The sequence below is a fragment of the Coregonus clupeaformis genome, chromosome 28, assembly GCF_020615455.1.
Source record: "Coregonus clupeaformis isolate EN_2021a chromosome 28, ASM2061545v1, whole genome shotgun sequence".
Taxonomy (NCBI): Eukaryota; Metazoa; Chordata; class Actinopteri; order Salmoniformes; family Salmonidae; genus Coregonus; species Coregonus clupeaformis.
Window position 1 is genome coordinate 21,543,975 of NC_059219.1, and position 20,666 is coordinate 21,564,640.

At 44.7% G+C, this 20,666-nt stretch overlaps 1 protein-coding gene across 2 annotated transcripts in view; it reads right to left on the reverse strand.

Moving 5' to 3' along the window:
- Window positions 1-20,666, reverse strand: part of LOC121542832 (basal cell adhesion molecule-like) — a 77,518-nt gene that overhangs the window by 20,103 nt on the left and 36,749 nt on the right. For both annotated transcript variants that reach the window (XM_041852391.2, XM_041852392.2), the window contains exon 2: window positions 89-213. In XM_041852391.2, coding sequence (XP_041708325.2) covers window positions 89-213 — 125 coding nt within the window. The remainder of the gene's footprint in view (window positions 1-88; window positions 214-20,666) is intronic.

A 20,666-nucleotide genomic window follows, 5' to 3' on the forward strand; every position in this document is an offset into this window, starting at 1 on the left:
TATACTACAATTTACTACTGAATTCTATAGTAAGCACTGTAGTATTTTTTCATGCGGGAAGATAGGAGTAAAGTAGTATGAGACTTACAATGAACCACTCTACGATGTTGTTAAGGGAGGGAGGGATTTTGAAGGTGCAGGGCAGGCTGGCTGACTCTCCCTTGATCACCTCCACCTTGGGAGTCACTGACACTGTCACGGCGGCCCAGCACACTGCAGAGAGAGAGAGAGAGAGAGAGAGAGAGAAAGAGAGGGAGGTGATAAGTTATTGAGGCACTTTCACATTATTATGTTGAGTTTTAATACACACGTTTATATGTCAAACACCTATAATTCCATAAAAATGGGTCTAAAACAAAATAGGAAAGTTCAAAGAACAGCGCCTTGCAAAAGTATTCATCCCCCTTGGCGTTTTTCCTATTTTGTTGCATTACAACCTGTAATTTACAGTGGGGAAAAAAAGTATTTAGTCAGCCACCAATTGTGCAAGTTCTCCCACTTAAAAAGATGAGAGAGGCCTGTAATTTTCATCATAGGTACACGTCAACTATGACAGACAAAATGAGAAAAAAAAATCCAGAGCTGGGCTTTACGGAAGAGTGGCCAGAAAAAAGCCATTGCTCAAAGAAAGAATAAGCAAACACGTTTGGTGTTCGCCAAAAGCCATGTGGGAGACTCCCCAAACATATGGAAGAAGGTTCTCTGGTCAGACGAGACTAAAATTGAGCTTTTTGTCCATCAAGGAAAGAGCTATGTCTGGCGCAAACCCAACACCTCTCATCACCCCGAGAACACCATCCCCACAGTGAAGCATGGTGGTGGCAGCATCATGCTGTGGGATGTTTTTCATTGGCAGGGACTGGGAAACTGGTCAGAATTGAAGGAATGATGGATTGCGCTAAATACAGGGAAATTCTTGAGGGAAACTTGTTTCAGTCTTCCAGAGATGTGAGACCGGGATGGAGTTTCACCTTCCAGTAGGACAATGACCCTAAGCATACTGCTAAAGCAACACTTGAGTGGTTTAAGGGGAAACATTTAAATGTCTTGGAATGGCCTAGTCAAAGCCTAGACCTCAATCCAATTGAGAATCTGTGGTATGACTTAAAGATTGCAGTACACCAGCGGAACCCATCCAACTTCAAGGAGCTGGAGCAGTTTTGCCTTGAAGAATGGGAAAAAATCCCACTGGCAAGATTGCCAAGCTTATAGAGACATTCCCCAAGAGATTTGCTGCAAAAGGTGGCTCTGGGGGGTGAATAGGTATGCACGCTCAAGTTTTCAGTTTATTTGTCTTATGTCTTGTTTGTTTCACAATAAAATATATTTTGCATCTTCAAAGTGGTAGGCATGTTGTGTAAATCAAATGATACAAACCCCCCAAAAATCCATGTTAATTCCAGGTTGTAAGGCAACAAAATAGGAAAAATGCTAAGGGGGGTGAATACTTCCGCAAGCCACTGTAAGATAAGATGAGAGAATGTTTGCTGATGTTCCTCTGCTACTGCTAATGGGAAAGGCAAGGGGGCCACCAAAAGGTGTAACATTACACACACATGCCACACACTGTTCAACACTCCATACCAAAGATGTGTGTGTGGCATGTTACGCAATGAACACACACACACACACAAAGACCCCGGAGCAGTCAGGGCAAGGGGAAGAAGGAGGGAGCGAGTGATGAAAGGATGGAGGAAGGTAAATAGATGGGTGTGGATTCCAGCTGTGGAGTTGAGTTCAGATTGTCTGTCCTTTAACTGAAACTACCAGCTCCTGTTATTAAATGAAGCCTATAGATGCATGTGTATGTGTGCGTACATGCATGTGTCTGTGTGTGTGTTTACATAAAGCCCTGAGAGCTTCTGATTGTTTAAAAATAAAGGTAAAAAAGCTAAGACAGCCGAGTGGCGTCCAGGTCTTTATCAGTGCTGGAGCACGCCTTTTCCTGTGATGCCCCAGGCAGATAACACACATACATACACACACACACACACACACACACACACACACACACACACACAGATAAACAGACAGACAACAACAAGAGGCAGCAGTCTGTGACTAACCCCAAACACACCTGATACTCACTGAGAGACACAAAAACACACACTGTCTTTCTAAACATGGTACAGGGACAACACGTCATGCTGGGATTGTGCCAGAGCCCAGAGGTACATCTTCAAGGACCACACAAGGTCTTGTCGGGTGCAAATCCCCATATATGAAAACCACTGTACTGTCGTGTATGAAATTAAATTGGCCATTTTCATAGTAATGTACAAACAGCCTGAGTGATGGTTTATTGAGGACTTCAGAGTAAAACACAATGGGTAGAAAATAGAAGGACACTAAGAAGTCAGAAAGAATGGAGTGGCCTTTCTGGCAGGCAGCTCAGTGGAGTTCACATTCAACTGGGACATTAGGATGCACACAGTGTCTTAGATATCAATGAGAGAAGGAGAGAGAGAGAGGGAGAGAGAGAGAGAGAGAGAGAGAGAGAGAGAGAGAGAGAGAGAGAGAGAGAGAGAGAGAGAGAGAGAGAGAGAGAGAGAGAGAGAGAGAGAGAGAGAGAGAGAGAGAGAGAGAGAGAGAGAGAGAGAGAGCGAGAGAGAGAGAAAGGGAGGTTAAAAGTGCACACAGAGAACTCTCAGAGTATGGTGGCACAGAGAAATTAAAGAAGGACTCAATACTGTGATAAGAAAAATCCCAATAATGTCATATTGACTCTATACGTGGTATTTATTCTGTGCGACTTGCTTGTGTGCCCAGTGTGTATCTCACACCCATTAACTGAAACCAGTGTGTCTGTGTAAAAGCTAATGTATATGAGACAACAGAGCATAAAAACTCAATCTCTCCAAATCTGTCCCTATTGCCTAGTAGAGACGGGGGACTCATCAGTGGGGAAAATGACTTTCAAGTGCTCTAATGATACCGACCTAACAGCTAACAGCAAACAGAGAGAGGGGGAGGGGTGTGTGTATGTATTTGTAGGTGTGTGTGGTGGGGGGGAATACATCTAATGGGGGAATTAACAAAGCAAATGAACTCTGAATCATAACCTCAGTTTCTCTCTCTCCCTCCCCACCCCACACACCTACATGTGTATGAAAAAATTTTGTATGCACTCACTAACTGTAAGTTGCTCTGGATAAGGGCGTCTGCTAAATGAGTAAAATAATAATAATATGCCATTTAGCAGACGCTTTTATCCAAAGCGACTTACAGTCATGCGTGCATACATTTTTTTTGTGTATGGGTGGTCGCGGGGATCGAACCCACTACCTTGGCGTTACAAGCGCCGTGCTCTACCAGCTGAGCTACAGAGGACCATGTAAAAGAGAGAGTAAAATGTAATGGTTAGAGAGTGCTCCTGCCCCTCTCATCACCCCTCTAATGTAGCCCCCTCCACCTGCTTTTAATCAGAGGGAGTGATGGAGCACCCTGAGTGGATGTGTCTGTGGTAAATAGTGTACAGTGTGTGTGTGTGTGTGTGTGTGTGTGGAGAGAGAGAGATAGATATATAGATAGATGGCACATGTTGTGTTCATAATAATGCATTTGTATTGATGTGTATTTGAGGTCAGACTTAGACATTTAGTAGTAATGGATTTGTATCGACTGTTATCAAGTGTATTTGTGTGTGAGGCTGTGTGAGTGTATACGTTTGCATGTGAGAGAGAAACTTCACACGTGTTGCCAGTGATAATGCATTAGTATTGATGCCAGTGTGTTGGGGGGATCACAGACATGTTTGTGGTACTAAAGCTCTCAGAGAGAGAGAGAAACCATCACTACAAAGACTGAGGGATAGTGAACAGTGACAGTGAGAAAAGTAGGCAGGTCTTACCCCTCTCCCTGCTACCATTCTCCACTCTGCTCCCCACCATGCAGTAACAGTGGGCTGGGAGATTAAATTACAGTGAAGGAGAGAGGGAGGGACAAAATGTCCTGGCCACTGCAGCAGCAGCCACTACCGTACGGCCTACGCCATCAGGCTACATGCATATTCATTTGGGATTAACTCAGTGCTGTGTATGTCTAATAAAAACCTCCATATGCAATTAGGCTTTGGCATTCATAGCTGTGTATGCTGGTGTGGTCACTAGCTAAAGTGGCTAGTATCACTACAATGAATCTGATACTAAATCTGATCACATGTATAATGTAGACTGTGTGTGCTAACAGCATCAGCCCTGTTCAGTATGGTACAGTTGACTATGCTTGAGAGGACCCTACGCTCTAGTATTCCATTTTATGTAGAACACACACACACTGACAACCTTACATAATAGGTCAGGGGAGATCTTTACTGGATACAGTTACACACATGACTGTAAAATATGACATGACTGTAAAATATCACAGAGAGTGGAGGAGTGGGTGTTCACATACAGAGTGGATGTCCAGTATGGAACATGAGCTGTGTGTGTGTGTGTGTGTGTGTGTGTGTGTGTGTGTGTGTGTGTGTGTGTGTGTGTGTGTGTGTGTGTGTGTGTGTGTGTGTGTGTGTGTGTGTGTGTGTGTGTAAATAGAATACACTAGAGGCATGTAGAGAGGGGAAAAGGGCGACTACTCTACACAACCCCATCTCAACACAAAGAGATAAATACTGCATGAACAGTGCTGATGTAGTGTAGTGTGATGTGAACTTGGACAGAACCAGATTTGGGCATACTATTTTCAATTCATATAAGAATTAGCCTGTGGGAATAGCTAGTTGGGTCTGTGGGTGGAGTGTTGGGAATATGGCTCCTGTTTGGTAGTGGTAATAAGTGGAGAGATGGGGATGAAAGGATGATATTGGTGTTTTAGAGAGACAGAGACAGGAGTTAGAATTAAAGGAAAAATCCACCCAAAAACTGAAATGACCCCGGGAATCGATGGAACATTGCTCAGAGATGCACAACTACGATATAACATAAAGAAAATAATGGTGTGTGTGTGTGAGAGCGAGAGCGAGAGCGAGAGAGAGAGAGAGAGAGAGAGAGAGAGAGAGAGAGAGAGAGAGAGAGAGAGAGAGCGAGAGAGAGAGAGAGCGAGCGAGAGAGAGAGAGAGAGAGAGAGAGAGAGAGCGAGAGTGAGAGCGAGCGAGAGTGAGAGCGAGCGAGAGCGAGAGAGAGTGTGTGTGTGTGTTACGTTGCAGTGTGTGTGAGAGATTCCTCCAGGGTCAGACACCAAGGCCCAATGTGACCCACACACTGCAGATAGAGGTCAGGGGTCAATCCACTTTTGAAATTATCAGAAGAGATCTCTCTCTTTCTCTCTCTCTCATCCACCCATCCCAAAACCTCTCCACTTCTATCATTTTCCATCTGACCTTTTTTCACTTCCTCTCTCTCGCTCCCCTCCCCCACTCTCCCTCTTTCTCTGCATGTCTAACTGGGAAGCGTGACCCGGTCTGAAGTGGTATGTTGTTGGCTGAAGTATAGAAATCGATAAACACTTATTTGGCAACCCTGGTCTCATGCTATGACAAGGGTTTGAAGGGAGAAGTAGCTAAAATAAAGCTATGTATGAGCCAACACCAACAACGCTCCTGACAAAGCGAGGGAGAATGAATGAGCACATGAAGTAGATACATCAGGAACCTTCATGCTATGCTCTTCAGTAGCTATTAGTGTCTAGAAGAGTGGGATTGATTGTCATGGGAAGAATACACAGGTAGTGTCTATGTGGGCTTGGGACTGTCACACCTAGCCAGCATGTCTGTCAGACTCTTCCCCTCTCCTCTCTCTTCTCTCATTCCTCGCTCTCTTTATCTCCTTTTCCCACCCCACCCAAAGTCCCACCATTCCCATTATCACTGGGCAAAAACGTTGTTTCCACCTCATTTCAACAACAAAAAAATTAATGTGATGACATTGAATCAACATGGAAAACTGATTGGATTTGCAAAAAGTCATTGACGTAAGGGAATTTTGTATTGTTCTCACCCAACTCTTCACCTAAATCCAATGACAGGGTGACGTGTTGTTGATTTCATGTTGAATTCACATTAGTTGATAACTCAACCAAATGTAAATCAAAACTAGACGTTGAACTGACGTCTGTGCCCAGTAGATTAGGGCGGCAGGTAGCTTAGTGGGTAAGAGCGTTGTGCCAGTAACCGAAAGGTCTCTGGTTCTAATCCCCGAGCCGACTAGGTGAAAAATCTGTCGATGTGCCCTTAAGCAAGGCACTTAACCCTAATTGCTCATGTAAGTCGCTCTGGATAAGAGCGTCTGCTAAATGACTAAAATAAATAAATAGATTCTCTCTCTCCCTCCCTCCTTCTCTCTCTCTGTCAGGCCAAATACAGTCCGGTCTGGTCTGATCAATGTAGTTTAACCCTTGTGTTTTACCCATGAGGCAGTTGGGCAGACAGAGAGGGGCAATTATGGAGTAATTAGTGACTCCTTGAACCAATCTGATCCCACAGCAGGAGCTCAAGAGAGAGAGAGAGAGAGAGTGAGAGTGTGTGTTTTGGAGGGCGAGGGGTGTAGTGGGTGTTTTTTCGTGTGTGTGCGAGGGGAGTGGGGTCTGTCTGTGTGAGTGGGTGGGGTGTGTATGTGGGAGGGGAAGTGGGGGGGTTAGCTGCATGGGAGTCCCATTAACGGACGTGGGGTAGATAATCCAATTTACAGAAAACAAAGAGAAAGTGTGTGTGTGTGGTGTGTGTGTGTGTGTGTGGGGGGGGGTTGGAGGGACAGACAGATGGGAACCAGACGCTCCGACTGTGACCCACAGACACACTGACTGACATGGAGCACACACACACTTGTACACACACACTAAACATGCAGTATTCATGAGCAACATAAGCTACACGAGTGGCGCTAGAATAACTAGAGTGCAGCTTCCACAAAGACATAGGCCCATACTGGAAGTCAAATAGATAACACAAATCCCCTAGTTAAATAATGCACAATGGTACAGGAGCTCAATTGAGCTTAGTGTTTTAAGCTTTCCATGGTACAGTCCCTGATACATACTGGGTTAAATAGTTAATGGGAGTACATCTGACTAAATCCTTCTAATATAGCACTGGCTTACACACACACACACACACACACACACACACACACACACACACACACACACACACACACACACACACACACACACACACACACACACACACACACACACACACACACACACACACACACACACACACAGCAGGAGTGGGAGCCCCTAATTATGAAAAGAACCAGCAGGATACCCTACTCAACCCTTTATTTTCTTCTCTCCTTACTTTGTATTTCTTTCTCTCTCTCTCAATTCAAAAATGTTTCTCTCTCTCTCTCTCTCTCTCTCTCTCTCTCTCTCTTTCCCGTGTTGTCTCCATATCTACTGTCGTATTCTGGACATCAAACGGAGTTTTTTAATCCCCTGTCTGCCTACCCCTCAGACTCTCCTGCTTTCATCCCTCTCACTCAAACAGCATCTTAACACCCACAAGGCATCCTGTCTCTACTCTATCTCCCTGCATGGGTGAATGAATGTGTGTATGAGTGTGCCTGCATGTGTTTCTCAGTCACTATTAATAAGGCCTCTCTCTCTCTCATTGACTCCAAAATGGACCTACTCACTGATAACTGTTACTGTTGCATTACTGTCTGTCCCACTATCATCCAAACAGTGCCTTCAGAAAGTATTCACACCCCTTTACTTTTTCACTACTTTGTTGTGTTACATCCTGAATTTAAAATTGATTAAATTGAGATTTTGTGTCACTGATCTACACACAATACCTCATAATTTCAAAATATAATTTTGTTTCTAGAACATTTTTTGAGTCAATAACTATTCAACCCCTTTGTTAGGGCAAACCTAAATAAATTCAGGAATAAACATGTGCTTAACAAGTCACATAATAAGTTGCATGTACTCATTCCTCGTTCAATAATAGTGGTTAATATGATTTTTGAATGACTAGCCCATCTCTTTACCCCACATATACAATTATCTGTAAGGTCCCTCAATCGAGTCGTGAGTTTCAAGCACAGATTCAACCACTGTCACGCCCTGGCCTATATAACTCTAGCTAGTTTGGTCAGGGTGTGAATATCTATGTTTGTATTTCTATGTTTGGCCGGGTGTGATTCCCAATCAGAGGCAGCTGTCGCTCGTTGTCTCTGATTGGGGATCATACTTAGGCAGCCAGTTTTCCTGCCTGTGTTGTGGGTTTTTGTTTGTGTTCGGTTAGTGTGGCTTGTTAGTGTTAGCCTTCCGACGTCACGTTTCGTAGTTTTTGTATGTTTATTCAGTTCAATAAACATGGATGCATTTCACGCTGCGCCTTGGTCCGTCCCGTCTGTAAACGAACGTGACAGAAAAACCCACCACCAATGGACCAAGCAGCGTGCCCAGGAGGAGCAGAGAGGATGGACCTGGCGGGAGATGAGAGAGGATCTGGCAAGGAAGATGGAGGCCCTGAAAGGGATCAGGGTGGAGAAGGAGGGTGATCGGGGAGCGACAGAGAGGAGCCCCGACCACTGCACTCGTGGGGGCTCAAAGAGGAGTCCTCACTGTAGAAGGACGGGTCGCGGAGTGTAAAGGACGGAGACAGTCATAGACCTCCAGCGCATGTTCCCAGTCTGGCCCGGCCTGTTCCTGCTCCCCGCACCAAGCCAGTGGTGCCCGTCGCCAGTCCGGCTCGGCCTGTTCCTGCTCCTCGCACCAAGCCAGTGGTGCGCGTCGCCAGTCCGGCCCGGCCTGTTCCTGCTCGTCGCACCAAGCCAGTGGGGCGTGTCGCCAGTCCGGCACGGCCCGTTCCGGAGCCAGAGCAGTCCGCTCCACCGGTGCCTGATCCAGCTCCGGTCAGCGGCTCCACGCTGGAGCCAGAGCAGTCCGCTCCACCGGTGCCTGATCCAGCTCCGGTCAGCGGCTCCACTTCGGAGCCGGAGCCGCCACCGAGGCTGGAGGCCCACCCGGACCCTCCCCTATTCAGTCAGGTTTGTGCGGCCGGAGTCCGCACCTTTGGGGGGGGGGGGTACTGTCACGCCCTGGCCTATATAACTTTGGTCAGGGTGTGAATATCTATGTTTGTATTTCTATTTTCCGACGTCACGTTTCGTTGTTTTTGTATGTTTATTCAGTTCAATAAACATGGATGCATTTCACGCTGTGCCTTGGTCCATCCCGTCTGTAAACGAACGTGACAACCACAAAGACCAGGGAGGTTTTCAATACCTCGCAAAGAAGGGCACCGATTGGTAGATGTGTATAAATAAATAAAACAGATGCTGAATATCCCTTCGAGCATGGTGAAGTTATTAATTACACTTTGGAAGGTGTATCAATACAACCAGTCACTACAAAGATACAGGCGTCCTTCCTAACTCAGTTGCCGGAGAGGAAGGAAACTGCTCAGGGATTTCACCATGAGGCCAATGGGGATTTTAAAACAGTTACAGAGATTAATGGTTGTGATATGAGAGAAAACTTGCAGTTACTCCACAATACTAACCTAAATGACAGAGTGAAAAGAAGGAAGCCTGTACAGAATAAAAATATTCCAAAACATGCATCCTGTTTGTAATACTGCAGAAAATGTGGCAAAGAAATGAACTGTTTGTCCTGAATACAAAGCATTATGTTTGGGGCAACACAACACATCACTGAGTACCACTCTTCATATTTTCAAGCGTGGTGTTGGCTGCATCATGTTATGTGTATGCTTGTCATCAGCAAGGACTAGGGAGTTTTTTTGGATAAAAAGAAACGGAATAGAGCTAAGCACAGGCAAAATCCTAGAGGAAAACCTGGTTAAGTCTGCTTTCCAACAGACACTGGAAGACAAATTCACATTTCAGCAGGACAATAACCTAAAACACAAGGCCAAATCTACACTGGAGTTGCTTACTAAGACGCCATTGAATGTTCCTGAGTGGCCTGGTTATGTTTTGACTTAAATAAATATTGTACATTCCAGGTGTGCAAAGCTCTTAGAGACTTAACCAAAAAGACACAGCTGTAATCGCTGCCAAAGGTACTTCTACAAAGTATTGACTCAGGGGTGTGAATACTTACGGAAACTAGATATTTCTGCATTTCATTTTCAATAAAGTAGCAACATTTTCTAAAAACATGTTTTCACTTTGTCATTATGGGTATTATGTGTAGATGGGTGAGATTTTTATTTTATTTAATACATTTTTGAATTCAGGCTGTAACAACAAAATGTGGAATAAGTTAAGGGGCACAGTAGCATATACGATATAGCAGGATGTGTGTGATATAAATGTAGGTATGTAATATATACACTAAAGTGTTGGTGGGAGAGAACAGCTGAATCCTAATGGTTCAGTCAAACTGGCATTCCATACTGATGTGTCATATAGGACATATAACATATAGGGTGTTTCTCAATATGCATACTACCGTTCTCCACACTCTCATGCTCCGAGTGCATTCTCCGAGGACGTTCTCTTGAGTACGTTCTTGTGAGGACGAGAGTGTGGAGAACGCATAAAACATTACATTACCTCACGCTGCACCTCCCCATTCACCGAACCTTCTTCTAGCCAGAACACTGGCAACAATAGAGACGAAACAAGATATACACAAAGCAAATGTTTTACTTCATAACTATAAGCTAGCTTTATGTGAATCATAATAATGTAGCTAACTAGATAGTTTAAAAGGCAAAAATGACCTAAAACTAATGTTATGCAAGGTAGATGTCAATTCTTCATCGGTAGCTAGTTAACAATTCTTCATGGCTATCTGGCTAGCTAACAGTAGTAACTAGCCAGTTAGCCCTATTGACTTATTATGGGCTTGCGATCTACGATAGATAGGCAGGTAAACATGCCAAAATTAACACAGCAGGTATTTATTAACATATCATGATAAAATATTGTAGTCAGGCAACATATGAGATGTAAATAGGAAACATTTTATTCTGAAGTCGGAGTGTATTTTCTCTCACCTTAGCTCAAATAATGTCCGTCATTGATTTCAAGAAATGTTGCATAATTTTTTACATGGTTGCGTCATATTTCTTTGCATACTTTCCATTGAAGCTTGCATCAATGCATGCTTCAAAATATGTACAAACGGAGCACGCATTCGAAAAGTGCCCTCCGTGCTCCATTTCGCATACTTTGATTTGGACTCATACTCCAGCACTCCAATTTGCGTGCTCGGAGCACGGTAGTATGCATTTTGAGAAACACCCATAGAATCACGTTATGGCAACATTCTGACTGGCTGTGTATGAAAACCCCTGATAAAGTGGACACACAGGTAGACAACCAAAGAGTAATGTGAAGTGGAGAAGAGAGGAAGGTCAATGTGTGTGTGTGTGTGTGTGTGTGTGCGTGTGCATGTGTGTGTGTGTGTGTGTGTGTGTGTGTGTGTGTCAGTCAATCCTAGGCACTAACAGGATTAGTTGTGTTGTGCTTTGCTGTTGGGTTGGCAAAACAAACACAGCCTCAATTGCCAGTGACCTCAATAACACACACACACATAATTGAGACACACATCCTCTCTCTCACACACACACACACACACACACACGTTTTGCCTTTGTATGGGGAAAATGAAACATTAAAATAAATCACATTGAAATGTCAGCACCTCAACCTCAGGCAGTATATATTCTAGTGCAGCAGCAATTATTTCACAAGGCAGCAATGATCGCCACGCTCTGTTGTTGTGAGAGAAACTATCGCCATGGTGATGGTTTAACTGACCCATGGGGGTCATCATTATGGGATGTCCATGACAGGGGTGTGGCAGTGTTCCCCATGATATTTACACTGATACAGTAAAAACTCAAACCTCCATAGAGACCAGAGAGATACTCACCGTGATTGGGATTCACTCTGAAAATAACTCAACTATTCATCTATCATTTTCTTTCTACTATTTGAGTTGCAGCTCCTAGCAGAAAATGTACCACAACAATGCCTGTGGAACAATAGTAGTTGCACTAGTGTCAACTGTAGTATCCTATCCTACATATCAACCAGCCGGCTCTTTTCACTGGTCACCCTCATATTTGGAATAGCCGAGTGCACAAGGAGCCTGGTGGGCTATGTGGGCTCCCAGTGTGTGTGTATGTGTGTGTGTGTTTGTGTGTGTGTGGTGGAGTGGGTCAGGCTGCCAGTGTCAGGGTGGGTCTTTGTAAGGCCTGGTGTCTGTCAACACTACCGTGATGAGACAAGAACAGGTGCAGCTCAGGAACAACAGCTGCTGGCACACACACACACAAACACGCTAGCTTACAACGGGAGCCACAGACAGACAGAGAGAGAGAGAGAAAAGAGGAAAGAGGGTGATGTAGAAAAAGAAGTCAAACTACATGGTTACAAGCTTAATATAACAGAGACAGGAAACTAGCCCACTGATACAGGCAGAGACGAACAAAGAACAAAATGGAAAAGTGGAAATATGTTCTTTGGGCCGACTACTTTCTCATTCAAAGCTCCTGAATATTGAGCAGATATCAGCCTCAGGGACTTTATTGCTGTGATGTCAAGCTAAGTGGTGACCTTTGGGGGAACACATTGATATGTATCAGATGCTAATGAAGAGATCTGACATTTGCCCATGAACTAGGATGAAAGAGAGGAGAGCCAAAGAGATGGAGGGATGAGATGGGAGGGATGGAGGGGGGGAGAGAGATGGAGGGATTTAGGGAGGGAGAAAGAAGGAGAGAGGGTTGGAGGGGGGAAAGAGATGGAGGGATTTAGGGAGGGAGAAAGAGGGAGAGAGGGTTGGAGGGGGGAAAGAGATGGAGGGATTTAGGGAGGGAGAAAGAGGGAGAGAGGGGTGGGTTGGAGGGTGGGGGATGAAGACCAACTTTGGGGTCCAGTGGGAGGGGAAGAGGTAGATGGGAGGGAGGGAGGGAGGCGGGTTATGCTGTCTAAATTTGAGGGAGCAGAGGAAGAGGGATAAGAGGCAGATATACAAGCCAGGTCAGCTTTGGGAGTGAGGGTTGGAGGAGGAGTTGGGGAGGAGGAGGGGCTGGGAGGGGTAAACATATAGGATGATATATCGCCTGTGCCATCAGGGAGGCCTGTGTTGTTTCTATGTCTCTATGGAGAGGGTGTCTGACTGACTGACTGTCTGTCTAGATTCTAAACCACGACGGGCCTCCTGGTGCTGAGCTGTGGTGACAGAGACAGGGACACCACATACTCAACTAGAAGTTCATCTTAAATCAACTGAGGCATTCCAACCAGCATACTGTTGTCACAAGACACTTAGCGCTAGTGGAAACAAATCAGTTTAAACTTAAACATAAGACACTCTGTTTCTCACTGATTCCACTACAAGTCATTACTGTCCTCAGTGTATTCTAAACTAAGCTCTTTAATGGACATAATAACATAAGATGATTCCCTAACACGAGACAATGATGCTGGCAGGAACCAATTAAAGTAACCTTAGAACAGGACAGCAGACTACAAGAGGCTTCCGTCTCTAGTCTCTCTCGTAAGTCCCTTCAGTCATAACTTGTGGTCGATTCTGATGATCTGTTGTTGAAAGAGATTATATCTAGCAGCCATCCATTTTGATTCAAACATCCTCTGACCTTATCAAGGTTCACATTACAGCTCTGTTGTTCTAATGGGGTGCCTGCCTGGGTTGTTTTCATATGGTTGATGGCTGTGTGTGTAAGAGTAGGGCTTGTCTGTATCTTTGTTAGGTGTGTGTGTGTGTGAATCTATGTTTGTGTTTGTAGTGTGTGTGTGTGTGTGTGTGTGTGTGTGTGTGTGTGTGTGTGTGTGTGTATGTGTGTGTGTGTGTGTGTTTCCGCCCAGACAGAGATAATGCAGGATGAGATAGGCCTGTCCCCGATGTAGATGCCACAGAGCACCCCTACACACCCCTACACCACAGCTATCGGAGGTGGTACAGACTGTCTGTCTGGTACAATGCCACCTGAAGAGTGGCAGAATGCCAGCTCACACCTATGCCACCCTCACCCACACACACTATCTCTGTGCAAACTAGAAACCGCATATCCTGAGGTTGCATTTATTATAGCTGGGGACTTCGATAAAGAAAATCTTAAGAACACACTACCAAAGTTTTATCAACACATCTCCTGTGCTACTCGTTCATCAAGCACTCTTGACCATCGCTACTCCCCCTTCCGGGACGGCTACAAGGCCCTCCCCTGCCCTCCCTTCAGCAAATCAGATCACGTCTCCATTCTGCTCCTCCCCTCCTATAGGCAGAAACTTAAACAGGAAGTAACCGTGGTAAGGACTGTTCAACATTTGTGTGACCAATCGGAATCTATGCTTCAATATTGTTTTGATCACGCGGACTGGGATATGTTCTGGGTTGCCTCTGAGAATAGTATTGAAGTATACACTGACTCGGTGACTGAGTTCATCGTGAAGTGCACAGAGGATGTTGTTCCTACTGTGACGATTACAACTTATCCAAACCAAAAACCATGGATAGATGGCAGCATTCGCACAAAACATCCCAAGCTGCGTCCTCAGAGCATGTGCAGACCAGCTGGCTGGAGTGTTTACAAACATATTCAATCTCTCCCTATCCCAGTCTGTTGTCAAATCAAATCAAATTTCACCTTACAGTGAAATGCTTACTTATAAGCCCTTAACCAACAATGCAGTTTTAAGAAAAATAAGTGTTAAGTAAAAAATAGATAAGTAAAAAATAAAAATATCAAATAATTAAAGAGCAGCAGTAAAATTAAATAACAGTAGGGAGGCTATTTACAGGGGGTACCAGTACAGGTACCACTTGATTCAAGATGCCCACCATTGTCCCTGTACCCAAGAAAGCGAAGGTAGCTGAACTAAATGACTATCACCCCGTAGCACTCGTCATCATGAAGTACTTTGAGAGGCTAGTTAAGGATCATATCACCTCCACCTTACCTGACACCCTAGACCCACTACAATTTGCATACCGCCCCAACAGATCCACAGATGATGCAATCGCCATCGCACTACACACTGCCCTATCCCATCTGGACAAGAGGAATACCTATGTAAGAATGCTGTTCATCAACTACAGCTCAGCATTCAACACCATCGTGCACTCCAAGCTCATCACTAAGCTTGGGGCCCTGCGTCTGAACTCCACCTTGTACAACTGGGTCCTGGACTTCCTGACAGGCCGACCCCAGGCTGTGAAGGTAGGCAACAACACCTCCGCTATGCTGATCCTCAACATGGGGGCCCCACATGGGTGCATGCTCAGCCCTCTCCTGTACTCCCTGTTCACCCATGATTGCGAGGCCATGCACGTCTCCAACTCAATCATCAAGTTTTCAGACGACACAACAGCCACTCGAGCCATGGCCTGTTCACCCCGCTACCATCTAAAATCAATCAAATCAAATGTTATTTGTCACATGCGCCGAATACAACAAGTGTAGATTTTACCGTGAAATGCTTACTTTAGAGCTCTTTCCAACAATGCAGTTAAAAAGTAAGAAAATTAACAAATAGATCAAAGAAAATAGTAACACAATAAAATAACAATAAAATAACAATAACGAGGCTATATATAGGCTATATACAAGGAGTACCGGTACCGAGTCAGTGTACTGGGGTACGAGGTAGTTGAGGTGATTGATTGAGGTAATATATACATGTAGGTTTGGTTAGGTTAGATGATTGATTGAGGTACTATGTACATGTAGATAGGGGGTGAAAAGCAGAAAGTCCGGGTAGCCGTTTAATTAACTCTAGAAGGTGGAGACAGTACAGGTGCATCAATGCTGGGCCCGAGAGACTGAAAAACAGCTTCTATATCCAGGCCATTAGACTGTTAAATAGTCACCAACAGCCGGCCTCCGCCCAGTACCCTGCCCTGAACTTAGTCACTGTTACTAGCCAGCTACCACCCAGTTACTCTACCATGCACCGTAGAGACCGCTTCCCTATGTACAGTGGCAAGACAAAATATGTGAACCCTTTGGAATTACCTGGATTTCTGTATAAATTGGTCATGAAATTTGATCCGATCTTCATCTAAGTCACAACAATAGACAAACAGTCTGCTTAAACTAACAACACACAAACAATTATATGTTTTCATGTCTTTATTGAACACACCGTGTAAACATTCACAGTGCGGGGGGCATTGCTCTTTACAAAAATGTTTCAGATCAGCAATATTCTTGAGATGTCTGGTGTGAACCGATCTCTTGAGGTCATGCCACAGCATCTGAATCGGGTTGAGGTCAGGACTCTGACTGGGCCACTCCAGAAGGCGTATATTCTTCTGTTGAAGCCATTCTGTTGTTGATTTACTTCTGTGTTTTGGGTCGTTGTCCTGTTGCGTCACCCAACTTCTGTTGAGCTTCATTTGGCGGACAGATAGCCTTACATTCCCCTGCAAAATGTCTTGATAACCTTGGGAATTCAGTATTCCGTCGATGATAGCAAGCTGTCCAGGCCCTGAGGCAGCAAAGCAGCCCCAAACCATGATGCTCCCTCCACCATACTTTACAGTTGGGATGAGGTTTTGATGTTAGTGTGCTGTGCCTTTTTTTCTCCACACATAGTGTTGTGGGTTCCTTCCAAACAACTCAACTTTAGTTTCATCTGTCCACAAAATATTCTGCCAGTAGCGCTGTGGAACATCCAGGTGCTCTTTTGCGAACTTCAGACGTGCAGCAATGTTTTTTTTTGGACAGCAGTGGCTTCTTCCGTGGTGTCCTCCCACGAACACCATTCTTGTTTAGTGTTTTACGTATCGTAGACTCATCAACAGAGATGTTAGCATGTTCCAGAGATTTATGTAAGTCTTTAGCTGACACTCTAGGATTCTTCTTAACCTCATTGAGCATTCTGCGCTGTGCTCTTGCAGTCATCTTTGCAGCACGGCCACTCCTAGGGAGAGTAGCAACAGTGCTGAACTTTCTCCATTTATAGACCATTTGTCTTACTGATGAACATCAAGGCTTTTAGAAATACTTTTGTAACCCTTTCCAGCTTTATGCAAGTCAACAATTCTTAATCTTAGGTCTTCTGAGATCTCTTTTGTTCGAGGCATGTTTCACATCAGGCAATGCTTCTTGTGAATAGAAACTCAAATTTTGTGAGTGTTTTTTATAGGGCAGGGCTGCTCTAACCAACATCTCCAATCTCGTCTCATTGATTGGACTCCAGGTTAGCTGACTCTAATTAGCTTTTGGAGAAGTCATTAGCCTAGGGGTTCACATACTTTTTCCAACCTACACTGTGAATGTTTGTATTCAATATAGATAAGAAAAATACAATTTGTGTGTTATTAGTTTAAGCACACTGTGTGTGTCTATTGTTGTAATAGATGAAGATCAGATCAAATTTTATGACCAATTTATGCAGAAATCCAGGTAATTATAAAGGGTTCACATACTTTTTCTTGCCACTGTACATAGTCATTGAACACTGGTCACTTTAATAATGTTTACATACTGTTTTACCAACTTCATACTGTATGTATATACTGTATTCTAGTCAAGGCTCATCCTATATAACTACTGCTGTACACACCTTTTCTATTCACATACTGTCCATACTGTCTATACACACCATCATATACATATATAATTATATTCCAGACTCTGACATTGCTCATTCTGTTACTTAATTCCTATTTATTTTTATTCCCAAAAAAAAATTTTTTTTGGGGGGATTTGTGTGTATTATTTTGTATTGTTTGGTATTACTGCACTGTTGGAGCTAGAAACATAAGCATTTCGCTGCACCTGCGATAACATTTGATTTGATTTGACCCACACACACTCAGTCATTTAGTCCGATTTCATGTTCTAGTTTCAGTCTAAGCGGTCCTCCAAAGAGAGAGGACCATAGCTCACTGGTCCCTGGTATAAACAAGGTTGTGAAAGGTTGGGTTTCTACGCTACATGTTGGCCACAGCTGCTGAAGGTCAGATGGGTTTAATAGACTTGTGTCTAAGAGGAACCAGAGGCCCAGTGTTTTATTTGACCATTCAGCTTATTTACCGTCAAGGGCTTGTTCACCGAGCATGCACACACAGCTTCTGTTTGACCACATGTCTGGATGGGCAGGGAGGTGTGTGTGTGTGTGTGTGATGATTCAGAGGATGTGAGCTGACATTCTCCACTGAATCAAACAGGACAGGTTATTAAGCGTATGGACGCATCTACAATCTACTGGGCTATAAAATGCACTACTTATCCTACTCCTCGGAGAATCAATATATCCTCCTCTGTTATGCCATAAAACACAACTCTCAAAGTCCCCCTCCAAAGTTCAATGACTCTGTAACAATTTCTGTATGTTTATCTGTGTCAAGAGGTCCGCTGTGCTGTGCTTTGAGGGTACTTTACCCTGAGTGTTCAGCCTTAGATACATCACAGCCTATGGTGTGTGTGTATGCTCTCTGTCTCTCTCTCTAGGGTTCTGGGCCAAAGTTTAGGGCCCTTGGACAAACAGTGTGAAGTGGGATACAAGGTCAGCTCAGCTTGCCACTTTTGTCTCACAAGACATTCCGCCTCGCCACTCTAGTTGTCTTGGCGACAGGGTCAGGAGTCAAACCCATTCAGTGGGAGGCTTGGTTAGGCCTGTCTGGCTGTACTTTGGAACAGGGGTAGGAGAGGGGGAGACAGGGAAGGAGGAGAGGGGGAGAGGGGGAGACAGGGAGGGAGGAGAGGGGGAGGAAAGGGGAGAAAGGGAGGGAGAGAGAAGAAAAGAGGAGATGGAGGGGGAGATTATGAGGATACAGATGGTAGTGGCGAGAAAATGTTTTGTTCATCGGGACAGAGTTTATTTCTACTTACTAAATAAACTAACTTTTAAATGTACAAGTCAAGAGTTGCCCCTGCTTCCCCACAGTGGCAGGAAAATAAAATAAATAATGTCTAGAATAAGGGTTTAGAGAGAGGAAGTGTTCTCTCTAACCAGATGAAGGGGTAAAGAAATAAGGGAATAGGCTTGGCTTCCGTACGAAAATGGATTTGATATATCGTCTGTGATGTACTAAAAAATGCATTTAGCTGGTAGTCTCGTCTATTAAGAGTTACAGTGTAAAATGTAACACATATTTCATTGAGAATATCAGGAAGGTCATTGATAAAGCTAAATTATTTGACAGAATCTGGTTCCAGTATATATAGGTTTATTAAAAGAAGGTTACTGAGAAAATGGCCATCCATCGCCCAGCCTGGATATGAGACCTTGAATGTCTGTGCTGCTGTATATAACAAAGGAAAACTGTAAGTGAGACAGCCTAAACAGTAAATTACATTTGGAATTGGCTGAAAATATAAAATAGAATTTAATTACTGACCCATCAAAGAGATACAACGCAGAGGAGAGACAACCAATTACTGGAAGCTCTCTGTCTCCTAGCGCCCATTTTCAGAGGAACTCAATTTGAGCCTGCTTGTGTGTGTACGCCAAAAAAATTTAATAAAAAAAAGAGAGTGAGAGGGGAACCCAATCAGTGGGTGTCACTAAAGAGACAGAGATGAGAAAAGGCATTAATATTTCATGTTTGGGGCCCAAATCTACCCCTCTCTCCCCTTCTCCCTCTCTCCCCCCTTCTCCCATCCCTCTCTCCCCCAGGCACTCCAATTATGAATCCTGTCTTCTTTCCCCTGACTTCCCCAATTTCTCTTTCCCCATGAAAGGCAGCCCAGGGTCAAAATGAAATTTGGAAGAGAGGGACCGAGAGAGGAGGAGAAGGGTGAGGAGGAGGGGGTTTCATTTGAATGCTGAAGGAGGGGAGGGGCTCTGTAGGAGGGGCTAGAAGAAGATGAACATGCTAGAGTGCAAAGTGAGTAGGGAGGGGTGAAAGAGAGGGAGCTGAGGACGGATAGATGAGTTCATGAATGAGAGGAGGGGGAGAGAGGAAAGACCCTCACAGAGGGGGAGGTGAAGAGAGGGAGAGAGGGGGAGGTGAAGAGAGGGAGAGAGGGGGAGGTGAAGAGAGGGAGAGAGGGGGAGCCTCAGTGCTCCTATTGAATTCCCCTCCGTTTCTCTCTATTTACTCTGGTAAATGAGTTGCCAATGATATGCATTGTTTAGCAGAAGCAATCCGCCTGCGTATGCTGCTGCTAATGTCGCAGAGAGGAGCGGAGGAGGAGGAGGAGGTCCTCTGTATAAATCAAGCTAGGACAGCTCCTGTGGCTAGCTGCTTGGGATGTTTGGCAACACACAGTGCAGGGGCACCTCTGTTATGTCATTGGAAATAATTTACAGCAGAGGAAGGACGTAAGAGAGAGAGGGATGAGAAGAAGGTAGAGAGAAAGGGGGATGAGAGAAGGGCTGAGTCAGAAGATGAATATTGGAGCTGTAAGCGAGACATTAGGACTCCAGCTAATCTCACTAAAAGGGTTACGACCGAGTACTGCCCTCTCTCTCTACCTCTCTACCTCTCTCTCACACGCTTTCTGTTGCTCTCTCTCTCTCCCCTACCCCCTTCTCTCTCCCTCTCTGTCTCTCTCTCCCCTACCCCCCTTCTCTCTCCCTCTGTCTCTATCTCCCCTACCCCCTTCTCTCTCCCTCTCTGTCTCTCTCTCCCCTACCCCCTTCTCTCTCCCTCTCTGTCTCTCTCTCCCCTACCCCCTTCTCTCGCCCTCTCTGACTCTCTCTCCCCTACCCCCTTCTCTCTCCCTCTCTGTCTCTCTCTCCCCTACCCCCTTCTCTCTCCCTCTCTGTCTCTCTCTCCCCTACCCCCTTCTCTCTCTCCCTCTCTGTCTCTCTCCC